The following is a 22197-nucleotide window of genomic DNA, read 5'->3' as shown; positions in this document are numbered from 1 at the left end:
TAGTTGTCGGTTGTCGTGTCTGCATGGTGTTCAATCGCCAGTCATCAACCGCGTAATAGCTAGCGGCCCCTTCAATACCAATTCTTAATCAGCTTAGAAATCGGTGGCCACCGTGGCTGCAGATCTCGTGCTTTTATTAGCAAAAAATCGGGACTCGAGGCATTACAACGATATAAAAGAGGCGCGTGACGTACGAAACCAGCATTGTACGACCCACAGTGCCATTCGTCGTGCCACATCTCGGTTGCCTTCAGACTTGGGCATCTGATAGACACAGAGCCGTAACTGCCGCACCCCAAACCCCCAATTGGGGGGGGGAGGGGCGAGCTCAAGGGGGCCCAAAAATATATCGTGAATTAGCATATATTATAGAGTATTTTTTGAAAATTTATGCTGTCGAACACCATAATTCAATAAAGCAACAACAACCGTCATGATATGCCAAAACAGGATTCTAGATTGGCGGAGCTGTGCGGAAAAGCGTTTCTAAACATGAAAAGCCTGGATGCAGTGAAAAATCGGCATATAATCATGCCAGGGCTGTTCAGCACACCTAAACCGCATCTGACTTGCTTGTGCTATCCCACCTTTTCCATCTCGATACCTGACGATTGTGTTCTACAATGAATCATAATCAAGTGTGGCAGTTCGCCGTACCGAAAGGAAGGGGTTGTTACACTATAAGGCAGTGGTTCCCAACCGCCGGTCCATGGAACGTTTCCTGCCGGTCCGCCAGATTTATTCAAATTGTATATTTCAATTTCCAAATGCAAGAAGTTCATCCCCCATCCAGAAAAGAGAAATAAAACATAATATTTTAAATTTATTTAGAAATGTGGAACGCTTATATCGGGTGCAAATCGCCTGTAGAGTCATAGTACATGTTTTTCGAAATAGTTAAACAATTATGGCATATGTAAACAACTTAGAAAAAACACATTTTTCAATGTCATATTTTAAACCCACTGTTCAATAAACTGTTTAAAAGTAGCGTACAACTTGTTTCGGAGAAGTCATACGTGGAGGATACCGATACTTTTGACAAACTTAAGTTGATTACGACGGTGCAATTAAGCGATACTTAGCAGCATAATTGAGGCTATAGCAACGGGCAAAGTCACATTTCTTTTGACGGAAACCAAACAATCAGGTTAGTCTTAGTGATCTTTAACAGCCGTGCTTTGGAGCAGTGTTTCTCAACCGCCGGTCCGCGAAGACTTTCCTGCCGGTCCGCCAGGCATATTACAATTTTATACTTTACTTTCCAGATGAAATATTTTGAAGGCTTGTCCATTGATAAATTAAATAAATATCAAATTTTAAACTGATTCAGAACTTCGTGAGGTAACATATTCGATTTGACTTGAATTAGTACAAGCCGTGTCATTTGACGACATGAGAGCGACAAGAAAAATCTGACTCGCTAAACCGCGCAGTTTGCACGATCATTCGTTTTCGATTCATTCATTTTGTGCGACCGAAACTGCCACACCCCTAACAGGATTGGGGCCGAGCTTGAAGGAAACTAAATTTATTTAGTGAATGAAAATAAATTATAGACTATTTTGTGAAACTTTAAATGCCTTTTGTCAACTTTTTTTCGGGATGTGCGCGATTTAGTGTCACTAATTGTCTCAATTATTTACCGCCTTCCCCCAAGAAATACGCATGATTTAAAGAAATAGGCATTTCAGCGTCAGCCATTACCGCGTCACGACGCACCGACACATAATGGAGTTTAGGCTGACATGGGACTCCGAAAAGTGTGCCCAAAATTCGACCGAGAGAAAATCTTCACCGAAAAGAATTGCCCTTTATTGACCGAAAACTTCAATGTATATGTCGAATTGTCCATAGGCACCTAGCTGTCCTGACAATCTGTACCCCACAGGACAAATGCCATACCACAGAGAAAAATGATTTGCCAGTGAAGAAATTTCAATTTGGAATCGTGAAAGGATAGAAAATTTGTAGCAATATAATATATATGCAATTATTAATATTATTGACCGAATCAGTCATGAATTATTGAATATTTTCGCGCTTCGCGCAATTAGGTCGCATCACCTCTTTACATACACAGAGTAGAATGAATGCGCTCACAAGTACTGTTGAAAACATCCATCACACGGTGGGTTCTGAGGGGAGAAGCCCCTCTGAAGTTTTGGTTATCACCCTATGGGAGGGGGGTCAAGATCAACCTGTGTTGGGGAGTGGGCTGACGAAGTGCTTTTTCGACCATGATATTGCGGATGGCCAGGTATAGCTGTTGTAAGGTGTTTTCGTGCGGCGCACTGATGGTAGGGGGCAATCAGCAGGATAGCACGGCAAGGTGCTTGGTTAGACTCTAAAGGCTGTATCAGACGAGGCGATGTCGGCGGAGCGTTAGTGTTTGTTTTATCATCGCTGCCATCGGCCGAATCGCCGCCGATTTTAATTGACAGTGTCAATTAACTCGGCGACATCGCCGGCGATGAGAGAAGTGAGAGATGCGCTCATGCGTATCCATATATAAACCAGTGTCGAGACTTGAATAGCGTCACTTTTGCTCAAGCCGTTTGGCGGACGGACCTTCTGGCGAGGCATTGCGAAACGAATTACTGCGATGTACTATTAAATTATTGAGCCGCTCCACTTATCCAGTATAAGCCGGCGTTGCAAAATCGGATGCGCCCACCACCTTCGAGTAGTATCAGCACGCGCATATTCTTCTACAGCTATCATGGCAGTCAAAACTCGTGCTACCTTCAACTTTTTTGACCTACCCTTACAAATACCATACTACCATGGTTCGGAGAAGGTTTCATTCGACAAGACATTGCAGCATGAACACATTGGACAGACATCATAACCATATTGCAGAATTAGTTTCGAATATTTTCGGCTAGTTGTAACTTTGTTTCTGGACTGGTAGCACTCTAGAGTTGTTTTGTCAAAGGTCCAAGCAAATATAAACCAGCCAACTCTAGGCCCTAAATGTATCTAACTCCGTTGCACAATTGGGATTCTTCGGAATATTTATTCTGTTCGGATTTTCTGGATTATGGACAAGATTTTTCGGATTTGCATGGGTATTTGGATGAGATTGTTCGTATTCGGAAGGATTGCTCATTAGAGCTTTGAGCTGTCGGATGGATTCGGATTCTCAGAAATCACTATCCGCCCATCACTGATCATAATACGGTAGTATGTACGTTGTACACATGTACAAGTACAGTGTACCTGACCTGTACAACAACAAAAAACCGATTCGCAGATGTCAATCATCCCCGACCAGGTTTAAATGCAACGGGTCAACGCCTTCTGAAACTAATCAAGTGCAACGATCTCTCACATGATGGTAGAGAAATTATCGGCCGACATCGCCTCGTCTGATACAGCCATAAAGGCTGTATCAGACGAGGCGATGCCGGCGGAGCGTTAGTGTTCGTTTTATCATCGCTGCCATCGGCCGAATCGCCGCCGATTTTAATTGACAGTGTCAATTAACTCGGTGACATCGCCGGCGATGAGAGAAGTGGGAGATGCGCTCATGCGTATCCATATATAAACCAGTGTCGAGACTTGAATAGCGTCACTTTTGCTCAAGCCGTTTGGCGGACGGACCTTCTGGCGAGGCATTGCGAAACGAATTACTGCGATGTAGTACTAAATTATTGAGCCGCTCCACTTATCCAGTATAAGCCGGCATTGCAAAATCGGATGCACCCACCACCTTCGAGTAGCATCAGCACGCGCATATTCTTCCACAGCTATCATGGCAGTCAAAACTCGTGCTACCTTCAACTTTTTTGACCTACCCTTGCAAATACCAAACTACCATGGTTCAGAGAAGGTTCCAGCATTCGACAAGACATTGCAGCATGAACACATTGGACAGACATCATGACCATATTGCAGAATTAGTTTCGAATATTTTCGGCTAGTTATAACTTTGTTTCCGGATAATTTTGACCAGACGTGACTTTTGACTTCAAGTCGAAAGAAAAGAATCGTCAGCTCGACAACCAAAACGGACAGTGTACCCCTTGTTATAGGACTGGTAGCACTCTAAAGTTGTTTTGTCAAAGGTCCAAGCAAATATAAACCAGCCAACTCTAGGCCGTAAATGTATCTAGCTCCGCTGCACAATTGGGATTCTTCGGAATATTTATTCTGTTTGGATTTTCTGGATTATGGACAAGATTTTTCGGATTTGCATGGGTATTTGGATGAGATAGTTCGTATTCGGAAGGATTGCTCATCAGAGCTTTGAGCTGTCGGATGGATTCGGATTCTCAGAAATCACTATCCGCCCATCACTGATCATAATACGGTAGTATGTACGTTGTACGTACAGTGTACCTGACCTGTACATGTGTACAACAACAAAAAACCGATTCGCAGATGTCAATCATCCCCGAGCAGGTTTAAATGCAACGGGTCAACGCCTTCTGAAACTAATCAAGTGCAACGATCTCTCACCACTGAGCTATATAAACACCAGTGATGAGCGGAGTCTGCTTTTCGAGACTCCGAGTCCCTCCGACAACTTTGGTCTCTGAGGCAAAGTCCCTCCGACTCCGGGGATCTCAATCCCAGACTCCGAGATAACCCGAAGAATCTTGTCCAGTCCCCGAAATATATTCAGACCATTGTCGAAGAATCCCAATCGATGTTTTCGATAGCCTGTCTGATATTCATACCAGTTTTTTTAGTATCCGTGAATTGCCGAACAGTCGCAACATTACTTCTGAGAGTCAAGTTCTCTCCAACAAAATGGACAGTCAAGCTAATAGAACTGCGACCCTTTAGATCGGTCCACATATCTGTGGTGATGCCAGCCAGCCCATAACACTTGATAGCAACTCTTAGTTCCTCTGACAGCTTCTGCTTCAAAGATGAAGCCTCCTCATCGAACTTACGTTTCACCGTAAATCTGGATGGCAAAACGTCTTCTGCACAACACCACGGCAAACCGGCACTTCTTCGGTATTCTCCACCCGGCGATCAGTGTTCCCCATGCTCACCTTCTCCTTTGATTACTCGCTTACTTGCATTTCAACTGCGATCAATTCTTCTTACAAGCTTCGATATGTCTTCGAAGATGCGACGTACCACTTGTCAACTTGTGATGCTTTAGCTGAACATTGCAATTTTGACATCTCGCAAACCCAGTATACTGGCCGTTATTATCATGCAGCATCAGAGTGAAATCCTTCCACACGTCACTCTTTTTCTGCGTCTTAGTGAGTAACCCACTTGACGTCGACGGTGCTTCAGTCATTATATTAAAATGACGAAGGAAGACCAGTCAGTTCGAACTAACTACCACTAACACCACTGAAATCGACGATCACATCACAGGTTTCAGTAAATTAAGTTCCGCATCGCCATGAAACAGTTGATAGAACTGCACTGCACTAAACATACATGATGCATCACTGACGCACCGATCGACGCTCCTTGAAGTCGACTAAATGACTTGTGACTTCCAATTTTGAAGCTGATACATGATATCTGGAATTTGGAGTCTGAGACAGACCAGCAGCAGAAACTTGATTGCGGTGCTGATTTTTCACATCACATCAAGGTCATTTCTCAATCAAACCAAACATTACATGACGAAAATTCAGAAGAGTTCTGGATGACTGACTACGTCAATCAATATTGAAGGAAGCGTAGTTGAGTTGATGCGAGCAGAGCAAAGCAGACGGTTGTAGTTATTTAGTGTGACTGTTCGGAAATTCGGAATATTCTGTTTTTACAGGGTAAGATCAGCTTACCTTAGTGATTTATGTATTGTTGAAATATTTAAAGCGGGCTTAGATGCTGGTATGCCTCTGTGAGCGGATCTTACTAGCGAAAATTCGTCGCAATGTCATTAAATCATGTAACACATTGCATAAGTTATTATTGTTTCCATCCAGATACTTGCTTGTTGTATGTATATTTCTCACAGATATAAAGGTAATATTGATGTAACACTTATTATCGATATCTCTCACTGCAAATTGCAAGTACGATGAAAGTTGCGAAAAGTTATCACAAAAGTGGTATCGGATATTATCTTGTTTCAACTGATACCAACGTTGGGAATACATTTTCACAAAATGGACCTATTACTATATTGAATGTCATCAGGATAATGTGATATATTCCGTTATGATCATCAACTTGCTGGAAGAATCAGGGTAGCCAAAGGCTGTACCATAGGGAAGCCCCGCTGTATGTTGCTGATTGTAAATGTTTCGCACAATTACTGGGGTAGCATGAAAATTAGTCACGAAACAAATACGCAAGGAGGAATATGATGTGACTATAGAAGACTGCAATGACAGCAACGTGGAAGATTCTGGAGATCTTATCTCATAATATGGTGACATTCAGCAGTGGATTCAAAGACTGCATCTCATTGCAGGTAGAAAATGATGCGCTGCGAACGATATTGGGTGTCTTCAAGTTTGTGAACTACAGACACTGCTCAGCGGAAATGCCTTGCTAGATCACTAGGTTACTCTCCAGTCCCCAATTGCAGTGCAGATGGCTGATTTTTATGCACTTGTCAATCATTTTTGCATGTTACCGGTCATATTACAACTTTACAAGGTGTCAACTGTCTGTGTTTTGGTTTGTAATCAATAGTGTCTTCTGGTCAAAGCTATCGAAAGATATCGGGGGCCAAACTCACAATACTCCGTAAAACTCCGGAAAAATATCTGTTGTAAACTCCGACTCCACTCCGGGTATCACAAAATTGGCAAAACTCCGCTCCGAATCCACTCCGACTCCGCTCCGGTGCTCATCACTGATAAACACATGATGGTAGAGAAATTATCGGCCGGCATCGCCGGCATCGCCTCGTCTGATTATAGATAACTAACCTACGGATAGATGGGCAAGACGAGAGTCACGGTCGAGTGATGCGACAACGGCAGATTTGTTGTCGCTTAATAGCATGAAACGGGAGCGTAATTGCTAAGCCCATAGATGACGACCCGAGCGCTCAAATTGAATAAAGTTGATCTTATTTGAAATCTACAATCGCGCTGATTCTGATAATATACATTAAATTTTCATCAAGGCAATGGAACCACCCCGAAATAGCCTTCAAAATATGAAAATCGGCATTGTTCTAAAACAATTGCAACGGCGCAGCACAATGACCATAACAACGGTCTGTGCGTGGTTGCGATTGTTTAGAACAATGCCGATTTTCATATTTTGAAAGCTATTTCGGGGTGGTTCCATTGCCTTGATGAAAATTTAATGTATATTATCAGAATCAGCGCGATTGTAGCTTTCAAATAAGATCAACTTTATTTGATTTGAGCGCTCGGGTCGTCATCTATGGGCTTAGCAATTACGCTCCCGTTTCATGCTATTAAGCGACAACAAATCTGCCGTTGTCGCATCACTCGACCGTGACTCTCGTCTTGCCCATCTATCCGTAGGTTAGTTATCTATAGTCTGATACAGCCTTAAAACGCTTTTTCTCTCGATATTGTAGGAGAGAAGAATATTACTCGAGTTGGCATGGTCGGTCAAATCCGCGGCTTTCGGCACGAAAGACTTTAAACGACTCTCCGCGGTAGCACGTTGCTAAAATCACATGGATGCTATCTTGGACATCATTAAGTACGGTCAAAACTCTCAAATGTCACTCTCTAGCACCATATACTTGCAAGTTGCAAGTAATGGTGGCATACTTTGCATATTTGGTTAATTTCAATTTTTGAAAGTCCACCGGTCCGTCAAATATTTTTTGAAATTGTACGGGTCCGCGAGGTGAAAAAGGTTGAGAACCACTGCCTTGGAGAAACTTTAATACACCCAGGTATCAATATATCGCATAAAAAGTCATCATTAAGTGAGGTTTCCGATATTCCATCTATGATGAATGCATTTGCCCAATTGAATTTGTGGATTTGGTTTTTCAAGGTTCACCGGTCTGCAACATATCCGTTGAAGTTTTACAGTTCCACGAGGTCAAAAAGATTGAGAACTACTGCTACAAGGTATATCTTATTACTTATACGCCGGTGCGGAAAGCGGTTGCAAATACAAGCGGATGTGGTCAGTAACGAAGTACTTAGCTTACGCTTTATCCAAGTACCCGAGTATTTTTGCCTACTTGCAACACTTACTCAAGCGGTTCTGATATTAGACTACTTTTTGAAAAGTTTTTATGCAAAACTATACTTAATTCTTACAATTTGCACTTTGTACAATGGCAGATATAGGATTGAAATAAGTTTGCATCATTTATATGTGTGAAATCATCATGATAACCGCGTGAAATAGCCATCACTAGAGTAAGTTTTTGCTGCACTAAAATCGTGATATAGTGGCACTGAATTTTAACAAAAGTTGCAGTAAAATGTTGCTGCTATATTTTTTTAGAGTAGAGTATGAGATAATCAAAAGGTTCCGTTGTATAAACCTAGAGTTTTTAAGATTTGCAGGGTGTCTGCGTGCGCCGTTTCTTTCTTAGCTATTCAACCGATCATGCACAGTTGCACACACTTTTTGGGTTTGAAACCAACATGGCAGCATTTCGATGGCAGCACCTGCAGAGCTGTCAGATGTGATACTTTCCCATTTCATGGATTATATATTTTGTCGGTACGCAGAAAGATACTAACTCAATGTGGAAATAATCGTCAGCAAAAAGCCAAACAGTGAAGTTATAATGACCCTTCCGTCTCCCCAAAACAAGTCAAATAGCACACCCCAAACCAGGGTTACCGTATTTTAGCGGCTCAAATTCTGGACACTCTTGAGCGCCTACTAGCAGATTTAAAATGACGTATTAACACATTGTATGTCAAAATGATGTCACATTATCAAAGATCTGCCTATCGACTGTATACAGGAGCGTAACGGAATTGGGCCATGTGTAATGTGAGGTCTCGTGATTGCTAGAACCTACAACAAATTTTTTCACGGGCCGGGTGAAATCATGTATCGGGCCGTATCAGATGAGACTATTTATGTGCCAAAATGCCGGCCCGCACCAGCAGGTTGCACATCCGCTGGTTTCCAGCCTTTTTAGGTCGCGACTCCATTTCCAATTCGAAAATCTTCCTTGGCCCACCGCAAAATTCGATAAGCTGATTACTAAAAATAGGTCATCATCACCTTTGCTCCCCAGACTTACACACGGCCGATTTTGGAAGCTGATTATTCAACATCTTTGCGATCCCAAATCGACCCAGGTTGAGAACTACTGTATTGCCTCAAGCATCCAGACGGCCTTAATCGACTCCAGGGATATACCGTTCAGTAAATGATGGGTAGTTTTATATATTTTTGATTGCATTTCTGCGAGGGTGGTGGTCCCTATATTAACGTAAATATATGTGACACTAAATCGCGCGAAGAAAAATATCAATTAGCATAAATCTGCATCCAAAAATATTTTTATGTTGATTTACGACAAAACTCTGAGTAATATTCATACCTTCGAAATTCCGGATATTTGCGCGTGTTTTAGAATTTCCTTCCGGACGCATTTTAAGCAGTGAAATTCTGGACATGTCTGGGAAATTACGAACGTATGGAAACCCTACCACAAATCCCTAATCCTGCAAACTTGACCCAAAACATTGTAGCCAAGCTCAATAGCCTGAAAAGGTGACCAAGTCAAATATAACTTTCAGTGGTCTTATCCGAGTGTAGCCTACTTGAAATGGGAAACTAAGACTAGCTGTCTCATGTTTAAACGGCAAAGAATTAATCAAGCGCTCTATATACATCTAGTTCAGGCACTGTCGTGCTCCGCTAGGGTTGTTGGACAATATTTTATATAAATTGCAGTAAAAAATCTGCACGAAAAACAGAAATAAATTACAATATATAGCTTCCAATATCATGCTACATCAATTTTGAGTGTTTAGGGAGCTACCAGTAGCTGTACGTAAAATTGAAAAAAAAACTTGCCATAGCCATCACATTACCTCATAAATATATTTTCGAAGATGTTACCTACTTGTAGCGTAATCAGAAGGGCGAGTTTTTGCAACTTTTGCAACTTTTTTTTACAGCTTCCGACAGCTTCCTAGATAATCAAAATCTATGTAATATTATGTTTTAATCTGTTTGGAGGGATTTTATAGTGCAACTTTTTGCAACTATATTCTTATATTTTTCATACCAATTTTTACTTCAACTTTGATCAAATATTGCGTTAAAATGTAAAGGAGTGATTTATAGCCATGCTATAAACTATTCCTAGTATGGTTGTATTCACATTTATTTGCATAATAAAAATATACAGCATATGATGGGTTAGCTGCATCTCACTGTTTTCTATGACCCAATGGCTAGCAAGCAAGAAGTTCAACTACCCTTGCCAAGCACGACGGTGTCCTAACACTATGAAAATAGATCGCTTTATCAATTCTGTCGTTTAAATTTGAGATAGTTTCCCATTTCACGAACACCCAGGCGAGACCACCGAAAATTGCATTTTCACTTGGTCTCCTCATTCAGGCTATTTATTTTGTTAAAGTCGCCAAGAGTGAGTGTTTCTGAAACACCCTGGGTCCAGTTTGCAGACCAAGGCGGTTTTGCTGTGTTATCTGACTTGTTTTATTCTGTGCTGTTTGGCTTTTTAGGGAAAAATTATTCCCGCATTGCTTATTTTTCATGCTGTGTCCCGCCAGAAGTTTGACGGTCTTGCCAGAATGTTCGTGAAAACGCAAATAAATAAATTTAAAAGCTCTGCCTGAACTTGGGTATACGACGGAACCTTTCCAGTATCTCATACACTATTAATTGAACAAAAATTATAAATGCAAGTTTTTACTGCAACTTTTGTAAACATTAAGTGCAACTTTCTTGCGGTTTTATTGCTGCAAAAGCTTGCCCTAGTAATCAGTCATTTTGCGTTCGTCGCGAAGATGTATCTCGCTTGTTCGAAAGCAGCGATCACCGATTAACTGCCAAAAGCATGCGTACGCGCGACCACATCTAAATTTGGAAACTATACTTACTGGGTACTTTTCAGTCCTTTGATTTTCTACTTTTACTTAAACTCGCAACTTCTACTTCTACTTGAGTATCAGCACTGACTATGGTGACTACTATGGCTACATATATGAACGCAACCCTGCAATTGTAATGGGTGATATAATCATCCAACACGTTCCCGTCTTCTTGAGGGACAACTATAGGTTAAATGACTACCAATGATACCAAAAGTTGAAGGTAGCTTTGCTCATTGCAACCATACCTACAGGTATGCGTACAACAATGTCCTACAAAATATTTTAAGCTGTGCCTGTGCGGGCCAGGTACCATTAAACAATCGGCTATAGGTCTGATGTGAATTATGACAGCGCAGGGGTTGATTAGCTTGGTAACACACCCAGACACGCTTGGAGGTCACAGTATATCTGTATTAAATAACACGGAGTAGATTTTACAATATATTTCATTCTTATTGAGGCGTAGGTGAATACAAAATGATATTAAACTTAAGTTCCGGTTGGTCTCGTTATGTGTCCATATGTCCACTGCTCCAACCGATATATTTACTCCCCATTGCGTACGCACAAGGTAGCCGCTATTCTCTTGTTCGCATGAGATGCCAAAACACTCCACTCCTCGCATCGTCGTTGTCTAACCTTCAAGAAAAAATATCGGTCCGCCACTGTCGCTCTGCGCATATCTAATATATTCGTATTCGGTTTTGTAGTCTTGTGTTATGAAGGAGGAACTGTGTATTGATGGAGATCATTTTCGAATTTTACGATGGCAATTTTTCCCACTGCACAAGTCGAAGACAACTGACTGCGCTGCACCGGCGACACCATGTCCTAACCAATTTCTTTCAACAATTGACTCAAACATATTTCAGACCTTTAGTTTTATACGTCTATTTGAAGTAGGTTAATTTCAATGTCCTGACAGTCGCTACTTCTGCTTGTAATTGAGTACTAATTCACATTGCGAAATATTGACTATTAACGATGTCAATGATTAAAGCTACTTTCTGCCCAATAAAAGTAGTTCCATACAATATTGCCTTATTATGATTAAAATAGAATAGAATATATTACCTCAGCGCATGAAACCATAATTTTGATTACAATGCAGTGTGATGTTACCTTAAGTTTTTCTTTTGTCTACGACAGAGTATAGGTCACCCGTATCCCCAGTCGGCTCCTGTAACTTGTTTACACCTAGACGCATTGATAAAGACCTATTAACATAGGCATTAGCCAGGATGATAATTTTGCTATTTTCATCAAAAGCCTGAAGTCTGTGACTTGGTAAGACAGATGATGTCACAATATCGAAAAAATCGAGAACAGCGGAAACATAGGCGCCTGGCCTATGGGTCACGGGCTACTGCAGGGTTGTACTGACTCGAATCATGACTCGACTCAAGTCCGACTCGAGTCGCGATTTTTTGGTGACTCGACGTGACTCGAGTCATATTTTCAAATATCTAAAATGACTAGACTCGACTCCAGTTAATTTTCGTATTGACCCGACTTGTAGCCTACTCGAGTCATTGAACATGACTCGAACCAAGTCATATGACTCGCGACGAAGACGGCCAAGACATACATTTCGTTGTAACTTCGAAGAATAGTAAAGTTACCACATTACTTGTATTTCGTCTATCTGTCCTGATACCCGGACAATAGGGCCAGTAGCTGTTAGGATTGAAGGAAAATTACTATATTATGAATGTGGGCCATTCTATCACTCAAGCAGAGTTGAAAAAAGTGGGTTGAACCGAATTGAACTGAAAATTAAACAGTGAACATAAAGACTTGGATTAGGACTCGAGAGTCAAAACACCATTACTCGGACTCTACCATTTACTAGTTAACTTGGACTCGGACTTGACTCGGTGGTGAATTGAAAATGACTCAACTTGACTCGAGGTAAAACTGCAAAAAGTTGAACTGAATTGTGACTTGGAACCTTGTGACTTGGTTATACGACTCAGGGCTACTGCCCCACAAAATGTAATTTGGGAACAAACCTTTCTCCTCCTTGTTATAAGCAACAGAATATACTTCCGTGTCACTTTGCCCACTGGATGCAGTTCCATAAAGTGGATTCATGACCTGCTCGTTTGATTTTGACTCCACATGTGCGTCATCTGATGTTCCATAAAGTGGATTGCTATTTTCAACTTTATCGACATCAATCTTTGTGTTTCCTGCGATTCGAATTTCGATGCACGGAAATTGAGTAGTAGGCTACTAATGCTAAGTAGGTATAGGCTATTCCATGTTTACCATTACTCCATCGCTTCCAACATATTAGGATGATACCAGTTGCTAATAGCAAAGCAGCTCCAACACACGCAATGGCAATTACCATAGATGAGTCACCTGTATTTGTAGTAGTAGATTTTAAGTCGTGGTGGTCATCCGCGTCAGCGGTGTCTTACAAAAAGCCTAGAGGTGGGCCGTGCTACAAGTCGGCAGATACGGAAAAATAAGAAGAATATCGGCCTGGTGTAAATGACCATAGTAGTCGACAAACACCATGAATACCCCAAAACAAACAAAAACTCGTGGTTTGGTATGGGTAATACACACGTATCTAAATAAAGATACCTGAAACAGTTGCCATGCTTTCGCAAGGCACCACCGTGTAATATTCGTGTCCGGAAAGGTTTGCTCGTAGACTCCAGTTACCCAACTCTTTTTGCTAAATAGAGTAACATTCCATGTCTGACATGATCTGGGGATTATTATAATATAGAATATAGATAGTTATTACATTGTAACGCGGTGCGATCATTTGCCCGTGAACGCCGTACATCCGCCCACAGCACTGCGTAATGGTACTTGGCACTTCTGCATCTCCTTGAAAAGATGTTATTATTAAAGGGGCGCTGAGCGTTAGTTAAATAAAATCTCCTCTCAAGGAGTCGTGGAAAATTGTTGCTGCTAAAATGCTTTTCACACCTTCATCTTTAATTGGCGACCACATCATATTTAGGGCACGTTTCCCGTTTAATTATACTATAGCTTTCGAAGAATTGACCTCAATCACCAGTCTCCATACCTCTCATTTATTATAGGGATGGGAAATTCAAATTCGTGCTGTTTAGTACAATCTTACAATCGAGAATTACGATTTTGATGACTGTTACGCATGAGAAGCAGTACCGAAAATATTCACTATATATGTGTCACTTCATAATCTATCGTATTACCGAATATTTAAATCCGTACTGGCATTTTCGTTTTGCTTATACGCCGTGGAAGGGATGTTTGCATGAGTAATGGGTGGGTTGCTGAATGAATCAACTTTGTGCTCCTCTCATTGAGTTACATTTATCGTCATCTCATTAACGGTTATGATGCACGCGTGTTCTATATGAAGATATAGTTCAGCGTAACAGAATGTGAAGTACATTCAAAATGTTTGAATTAACTTCGAATAAAATCGAGACCTTTTATGAGTGATAACCAACTTCCCGTTGCTGGTGGGTTGGAGTAAAACGCTATCGAGCCATCCGGAAATGAGCAGATCGAATCCAAACCATTTGGTGGATGAGGTCCAACTGAAGAGAAAGACACAGTTTATCGAATTGATCACGACAATATCCTTGACTTTATACTCACATAGGATGTTTAATTTGGATGTAGACGAGTAGGTATGGGTAGATTGGGGGAAGTATTTCACGAAATCATTCTTGAAATAGCATGATATGTTCTTCCGGTTGAGGTTAGGATGAAGAGTAATAGTAGGGCTGTTCAACTGTAGTAAGGGTATTAGAATGATAATATTACTTTTGTGTCACAATTATCGTTAATTTACTATCAAAATGCAGTATCAATGGTCCAGGTCTATTGGTTAGTCACGATATTTATGGAAACGGCATTTTAATGGTTCGCGTATCGAGGAATTGATTTTGTTTTCACTCAAAGCCCTCAAAAATGGCAACTCACGCAATACACCATGCGCAATACTCGATTCAGTCATGTGGAATTATGGACAAACGCAAAATTCTAAAATCTATTTAAGGATGCAACTTATTTCTGCGTTAAAGCGTAATGCCTATAGGGAATCTGTTCGAAACATTTTCAGCGTTCAGAATACATTAGGATACTCACGAATTTGTTGTTCAGTACAAATTTTGCCATTGCTCTCCTTAGTTCATACTTTGTAGAACAGTTCAACGAGATCGTATTATTACCATACGCCGATTGGTTGTAAGTCAAATCCACCGTTTCGTTGTAGAGATTGCCATTAATGCTCAGCTCGGCATTGATTGCTATTGGTTAAAAATGGGAAAATTATGAACGGGCTGCAGGAAGATTTCAAGAAGCTATATGAATTGTCAGTCAAGCTATTGTAGCCCGTGTCGGTCAAATTCAATTTCCATGGAATTCTTGCAGACGTCATAAAATACGGCCAAATTATCCGTGGATGGGAAAACTGGTCAAAAGCATCGAAATATTGATATTTATAATAATGGCAGGGTAAAAGCGAGCACCTGAGTGATGCGACTTTTAATCGGGTATTAGGGTTCGAGTCGAGTCGAATATTAGAGATAGACCCAAATCTTATTACGTCATAACATCATGAAAGGCGTGGGAAGTTCAAATGTGTACCTTTTATACTACCACAAATAACCTCATGCAAGTTCCACTCCACATAAAGATAATTTGGCATTTTATCGACCATGGCTATTTCATTGCACTCTGTGGCAATGCTGTGGATTAATCACTGCACAGAAAAGTCATTTCCACCATCGTGCGTAGACTTTTATCACCCGTTCAGTATAATACGATCAATCGAGGTTTCAAGGCTGCCAGAGTAAAAAATACCAGTGCTGGGATCAAGTCACTACCTTCGAGTCAAGAGTCATTTCGAGTCATTTCACATTTTGACTCGAATCAAGTTAAGTCACCCATGTTTCAATAGTGACTCGAGTCAAGTCAAGTCAAGTCAAGTCACGAGTCAAGTCACTAGTCAAGACAAGTTAGATTTTCCAAGTACGAGACATGATTTAGAGGGATTTCGTTTTGCTAGCTGTTTTAAATACAGATGAATTCCCCATTTATTTTGAATTGAGGAACGGATAAATAGTTGATTGTACACGCTAAAAGGCGCTGTATCACTCCCGCATAGGTAGAACTGCTAAACTACGGAAGTATAGCGGTATTGTCTCAGTCTATAATTATCAGCCAAAATAGAGGATAACATACGAAACCTCAGAAAGTCCAAAATATGATATGGTGCAATACCGTAGCCACCTTCATATCCATGATATACAACTATAAACGTATAAACGATATTCGTTCGATTTAAATCAGAGGTCTCAAACTAAAATGCGCTCGCGGGCCAATTTCCTAGATTTTGATGACGCCGCGGGCCGCAGCATCAATAGTAGCGATATTCAATGTATAATGGCCATGTAGGCGTTAATTGACGGGACCTTGCAAACAGGCATTCCACAAACATCGTGGAAATGTAATTTAGTATCGTACTATTCACGCTTGACACAGATAAAAATTACATTTTCAAATATTTGAATAGAATTGTTTTTGTGCCGGCATAATTTTTTTAATCAATGAGTTATAGACATCTAAAACTGTAGGCTTATAATCAGGGTTGCCATACCGTCCTTATTTCTAAGATTTGTCCTTATTTTGAAGGGTCACGTCTTTTCCAAGAAATGTCCTTATTTTGGACTTGCGTCCTTATTTTGTCTTATTTTCAACCACTACAGAACTTCGATCGTTATCCTCTGGTATCTGTGTTGCATAATATTCTAAAATTATGCTTTTGCGTCGAGATTTTATGACATCATAAATGAAAGGAACTCTCGTGACGTACACAACATAAGATTTGACTTTCAAGTGGCGAAGCTAGGGCAGGGAGTGGTGGTATAGCAGTTTCGTCTGTACCAAAAGCTACGGCAGCGGACGTCATTTAGCAGTAAACAGCAGTACCAGGTTCCTGCTGTTTAGTCTACAGCAGAATAAGCTGTGGGGAAGGCCACATTTATTGCGCAGTGAAAAAAGGCGCAGTGCAGTCGACACTTGGGCTAAAAAGTGGTAAAGCCATAAATCATTGATAAATTTATTCAAATTATATTGCACATATAGTTTTATTTACAAGTAAGGCTAAATCTGATCAGTCAAAATGAGCAGGCGAAAAAACATTTTTCGTGACGATTATGAGAGAGAATAATTCAAATGCGAGTGTTTCGCACATTGCAATATCTGCAATTGTGACATTAACCTGGAGGCCATAGGAAAGACCACTATTTCTACTCATATTGATACCTAAAACACCAGAAGTGTGTCATAACGATTAATTCGAGCCAGTCGATGAATAAATTTTTCACAAGTCGATCACGACGAAGTGCTGTTTCGGCACTGAGTAAAGGTAAATCTAGACCTGAGCTGTCGTGAGATCCATGAAGCACTTTCTAATAACAAGGAGTTGCTGGAGCAGATTGTTTCTGGCGAAAAGTATGGAATGCCTTATGTCACGGCTCGTATAATTACAAGCTATGTACAAAACGCTTTTTAATGCTAATCTAATTTTTGACTGTCCTTATTTTTTGGTCCATGTCGATGGCAACCCGGCTTATAATATTGCAGCTAGTGGACCTTTGACGTGCCACTAGTTTATGTAGAATATTTTGAAATATACTGAAGATTGATCTGATATCAAAGCATTTGAGCGGCGTAGCCCAAAGAATGTAGGATGTCGTTCTACATTCTTTGGTGTAGCCTATTCCTGGCTTTGATATAGTCGTGATAAGTAGGCTATAGGCTATTGTGACTGTTATTGCCAAAGTCAAATTAAATCAGCTTTAGATTTTGCCTTCGATTATTATTGGAACATATCAATAACAACTGAAATATAATCATTATTGAACCATAGTTATAGCATTGTTTCTTAACCTTTTTAGCGATCGTACCTCTTGTGCTTTCAATAAGATTTCTCGTAGCCCCTGTCCATGTTCAAAACAATTTCCAATAGTACCTATATTAAAATCAGAAAGCCCATTCACATGAAATCGCGCGTAGCACGTAGACTATTTTCCAGTTGCAGAAACTGGCCAAGAAAATATTCAACAGCATATAGGCCTACCACAATGCATCTCGCGCACCCTGATCTGGTGCTTCATATCCCGATGGGGTCTACGGACCCTGGTTAAGAAAAGAACCCCTGGAATATAAATGTTCACCCGTCGAAGAATTCATTGGTGTTACAGCTGTAGAGCGTACTACTACCGTACTGGCCACCGATAATAACAGGGATAAAGATAACCAACAACAAGTCACAATACGTCACGAGTGTGTGGTCACAGGATACCAATGGTTGCCATACTGACCTCATTAAATAGCTATATACCCTACGCAACGCAAGCTACGACCATTTGATATATTACTATTCCCCATGACAGTTTCATAGATTGTTGCGTCCGTAGGATTACCAAGTCACCGTTCCGAGACGCAAGTCTACCTCTGATTTTAAGGTTTGACCTGACTCAACTGGAGTCATTTTCATTTAATCACACAGTCAATCCGAAATCGTGTAACTTTACGAAACGGTCGCACCAAACCAAATCACAATTTTCAGTCACGAATCATCGACGGGTCATGTTTCATCATCATGAACTAGAAATCTAGCGTAATAGCTGATCTTCTACCGCTTGGTAGCTTTTAAAAGTGATATGATAGTGAAGTTTGTTGAGATTTCAGTGATTTTCATAGTAGTTTTCAGAGGTGGTCAGTAACGAAGTACTTCTACTTTTTCGAAGTACTCAAGTAGTTTTCCTCTACTTCTGGTACTTACTCAAGTAGATATAATATTCGCTACTTCTACTTCTACTTCGTAATATTTTGTGATCTACTTACTTACTTCTCGCTATTTTCAGTTTGTCAAGTAGAAGTAGTGTAACCCTCCAACTAGAAAGAGAAACTGGGGAATTCTCGGGCTGTTTTCACGGAGTTTTAACTTTCAATTTTAGGAAAATTTATGTCAAACCCAAAATTTCCGTCGCGCTTCACATCAAGTAAATATAGAGTTACAAATATGTTTTCGCGAAAGGGAATATTATTTAGGTTGCAGGTTGCATTGCACCGCATTGTCGCGCATATGACGTATTTCATCACAGTAAATATGGCCCATCATAACGTTTGAAACAACCGTTTCGCAGTCTAGCATTTACCTATCATATCGTAATCTAGCAGCCCATGGCGTGTCCTAATCTGGAAAAGTGGGCTGTGACTTAATAAGCGTTAGATCTGTTTTAGCAGACCACCGTTAAAACTGTCTCGACAAAAGACATAGAATACATTTTCCGCTTTTCTGATGTAGTATTGGTAGTTCTCGTTCAATTCGAAGTATCATTACTAAGAGTTCTAATTAGTTTCATTTCTTTTGTCTGGAGAACATACATGCTTAAGTTTAAAAGCAAATGTAGCATCGCCGTCTACTTTCCCAAAATACAATTACACTATATGGCATTTTTACGATACGCCATATTTTTTTTATCATCGTATACGAATCGCACAAAGTGTTAACGTCGTATTCATACAACTTCTCCGTATTGCTCTTCAACTAAACTAAAGGCCGTAATATGGGTGAGGGAACAAGCCATGACATTTTCTAAAACGGGATGTTCGAGTAAACAAAAGATTGGTATCTCATTTCTATTTCACTAATATCATTTGTTGCTAATGCTGTCGGAAATATATACATTCTGGGATGCATCAATATGCATTGTACATGAAGCTCTCTGCACCTTCCGCACGCAGCTCAATTTGCAGCTTTTGAAAGTCCATGCGAACGTATTATGACCGTTTTGAAAACTACTTACTTACTTGAGTAGATTTAAAGCCAGCAATTTCTACTTCTACTTTAAGTAGTTTTAGGTTGCTCATGGAAGAAGTACTCCTACTCGTACTTGAGTAGATTTTTCCGTCGCTACTTCTACTTCTATTTGAGTAGCTTTCTTGACTACTTTGACCACCTCTGGTAGTTTTAGCGTGAACGTTAAGCTCTTATATATAAAAAAGATATATGACTCTCGAATATATCGTTGAACACTTGAAATTCCAAGATGACGCCGCGGGCCGCATAAAATGCACTCGCGGGCCGCGTGTTTGAGACTTCTGATTTAAATCATACAAGAGGGTTGGTAGGGTGAGCAAATTTACGACAACGTATGCTGTAAGCTGTATGCTCTGACCAAATACGTTGTGATGTAACAATGGAGGCTCGGTAAAACGAACAATCATTCAGTGATTGGTAAGCAATCCTAACTTATACAAGAATCGGCGATTTAGTCGACATCGATTACTTAATGACTTGAAATTGACTCGTAAAGTTTGCTTCGATTCACGAATCAATTTGCATTTATGAAGCGTCGAGTCAAGTCAAGTCGAGTCATTTTTGCAAAGTGACTCTAGTCAAGTCAACTCACACGTAAAAGGTGACTCGAGTCATGCCAACACTGTAAAATACTATAGAAACGGTCATTTCCGTAGATAAATTGAGTACTACGTGGAAAGGAGCGCATAATTTCATTACTCGCCTCTCACTGCTCATCAACTCAAATCATTAGAATTAATGCTCCATTCAGAGTAGAGTACTCAAATCATTGTGCCCAATCGTAATTGTAATACATCCGACTGTTTGTCTAGTACTCGATGTTTCTCACGTGACTACAATAATCATGCTCAGAACCGTAAATATTTCATGGATATAATAAATATTTACTCACGATAGAGGCAGGTTATGTTATTGACATCTTTCCATGTAGCATCAGCTAGACATTGCGTTTGAACTGCTTCACTGCCATTTCTAAATACCGCCCGACCGCTCACGGAATTCGTATTGCGACAGGATATATGGCCCGTGTCTAGATATCTAGCAATCTCCGAGCTTGTTGAAATAGATCCAAATTCCGTAAGATGGCCACAACCTAAATACGAATCACTTTAACTCAACATTAATAGATGGATCCAATTTATCACCTGCGTAATCCATACGGTTGAAATATCAAGGCCGAATCGATTCATTAGAAGTAGGCCTACACATGCCGATCATTCTATGGCCAATATCATGGAGTCCAAGTTGATGGAAAGTTTGGATTACGTTTATGCTTAGACACTGCACTAAGGGCATAGATTGGCGATGGTGAAGCAGAGCAATAGGATAGTTCCCGCCAAACAGATGGATGTAGGTATAGCTAGAAATTATCATCAATTAGCACAGGCTACGCTAATTAAATACCATATCTTCAAGAGTAACTTTGCATATGGCGCGGATTGATCAATCGAATATCACACAGAAGTGGTCAGTAACGAAGTGCTTGTACTTTTTTGGAGTGCTCAAGTAGGTTTTGGCTACTTGAACTGCATACTAGAGTGACTATTTCAAATTCTAATTAAAGGTTTCTACGCAAGCCCTTACTTTTGACACTTTGTATTTTGTGAAGTATTGAGTATAGTGTTGAGATATGTTTGCATCAATTTTATGAATGAAATTGAGGTGGCTACTGATGGGCGAAACAGTCCCTGTATCATTAGTCATTTTCTGTCGGTCTCGGAAAAGCATCCTGCATTTTCAAAAGTGTTGCCTTCAATTAACTGCTAAAAGTATGCGACCCTTCGATCTAGTTTACTTTTGAAACTACTTTCTTCAGTACTTTTCAGGACTTTGTTTTGTAGCTTCACGTGAAGTAGTTTTCACATGCCTTTGTAATCGCTACTTTCTACTTGTTTAATGGTAGTACTTGTAGTAATTTACGGGGTGCTTCTACATACTTCTACTTGAGTACCACCGCCGAGTCCGTATTTGACCACCTGTGAATTGTTACACTGTCGGAGGCACAATCTAACCCAATGTGCAAAACAATCCACCACTACAATACAGACGCAGTTAATAATTGAATCCTAATGAGATTTCACGGAAAAACGTATCGGACTACGGTATGCGGTGCATTCGCCTGAGCGCGTGCCTAGAACGACAATGGGCCGTACTCTAGTCTAGTGTTACAGCTCGGGAAACATAAGTAGAATATCAGCCTCGTCAAAAATCAACATTTGTGTCGAAACATCTGGAATATGGGACAGCAACAAAACAAGAGTCCAAAGCGGAAATTAATATACATCGCATAACAAGCATAAGGTATGTGTAAGTCTGCCCAACCTCACCAATGCAAGATTAATCTATGACAAATAAAAATCAGTTTCTTAGAAAACA

General features: G+C 40.4%; 1 protein-coding gene and 1 long non-coding RNA gene across 6 annotated transcripts in view; both read right to left on the bottom strand.

Annotated features, from left to right (window-relative positions):
• Positions 1-4629: 4629 nt before the first annotated feature.
• On the bottom strand, positions 4630-5478 carry LOC145447683 (uncharacterized). Its single transcript, XR_013917679.1, has 2 exons — positions 5312-5478; positions 4630-5004 (listed from the first exon to the last, which is right to left on the bottom strand). It is a non-coding gene; the product is annotated as an uncharacterized LOC145447683 (long non-coding RNA).
• Positions 5479-11360: 5882 nt separating this feature from the next.
• LOC145447638 (uncharacterized) overlaps positions 11361-22197 on the bottom strand; it is a 29583-nt gene continuing 18746 nt past the window's right edge. For 2 of the 5 annotated variants that reach the window (XM_080325892.1, XM_080325886.1), the window contains exons 3-12: positions 20714-20914; positions 15075-15235; positions 14583-14718; positions 14411-14521; positions 13732-13817; positions 13566-13659; positions 13242-13337; positions 12983-13162; positions 12093-12167; positions 11361-11609 (exon numbers count right to left, since the gene is read on the bottom strand). In XM_080325892.1, coding sequence (XP_080182018.1) covers positions 12094-12167; positions 12983-13162; positions 13242-13337; positions 13566-13659; positions 13732-13817; positions 14411-14521; positions 14583-14718; positions 15075-15235; positions 20714-20914 — 1139 coding nt within the window. In that variant the 3' untranslated portion in view covers positions 11361-11609; position 12093. Of the gene's footprint in view, positions 11644-12044; positions 12168-12982; positions 13163-13241; positions 13338-13565; positions 13660-13731; positions 13818-14410; positions 14522-14582; positions 14719-15074; positions 15236-20713; positions 20915-22197 lie in introns of all 5 variants that reach the window. The other 3 variants (XM_080325901.1, XM_080325909.1, XM_080325917.1) reach the window with 3 other exon arrangements.

The sequence above is a fragment of the Botryllus schlosseri genome, chromosome 1, assembly GCF_051294905.1.
Source record: "Botryllus schlosseri isolate E-star chromosome 1, Bs_hap1, whole genome shotgun sequence".
Classification (NCBI taxonomy): Eukaryota; Metazoa; Chordata; class Ascidiacea; order Stolidobranchia; family Styelidae; genus Botryllus; species Botryllus schlosseri.
The sequence above is the reverse complement of the archived record's forward strand: the minus strand, read 5'-3'. Positions and strand labels throughout refer to the sequence as shown.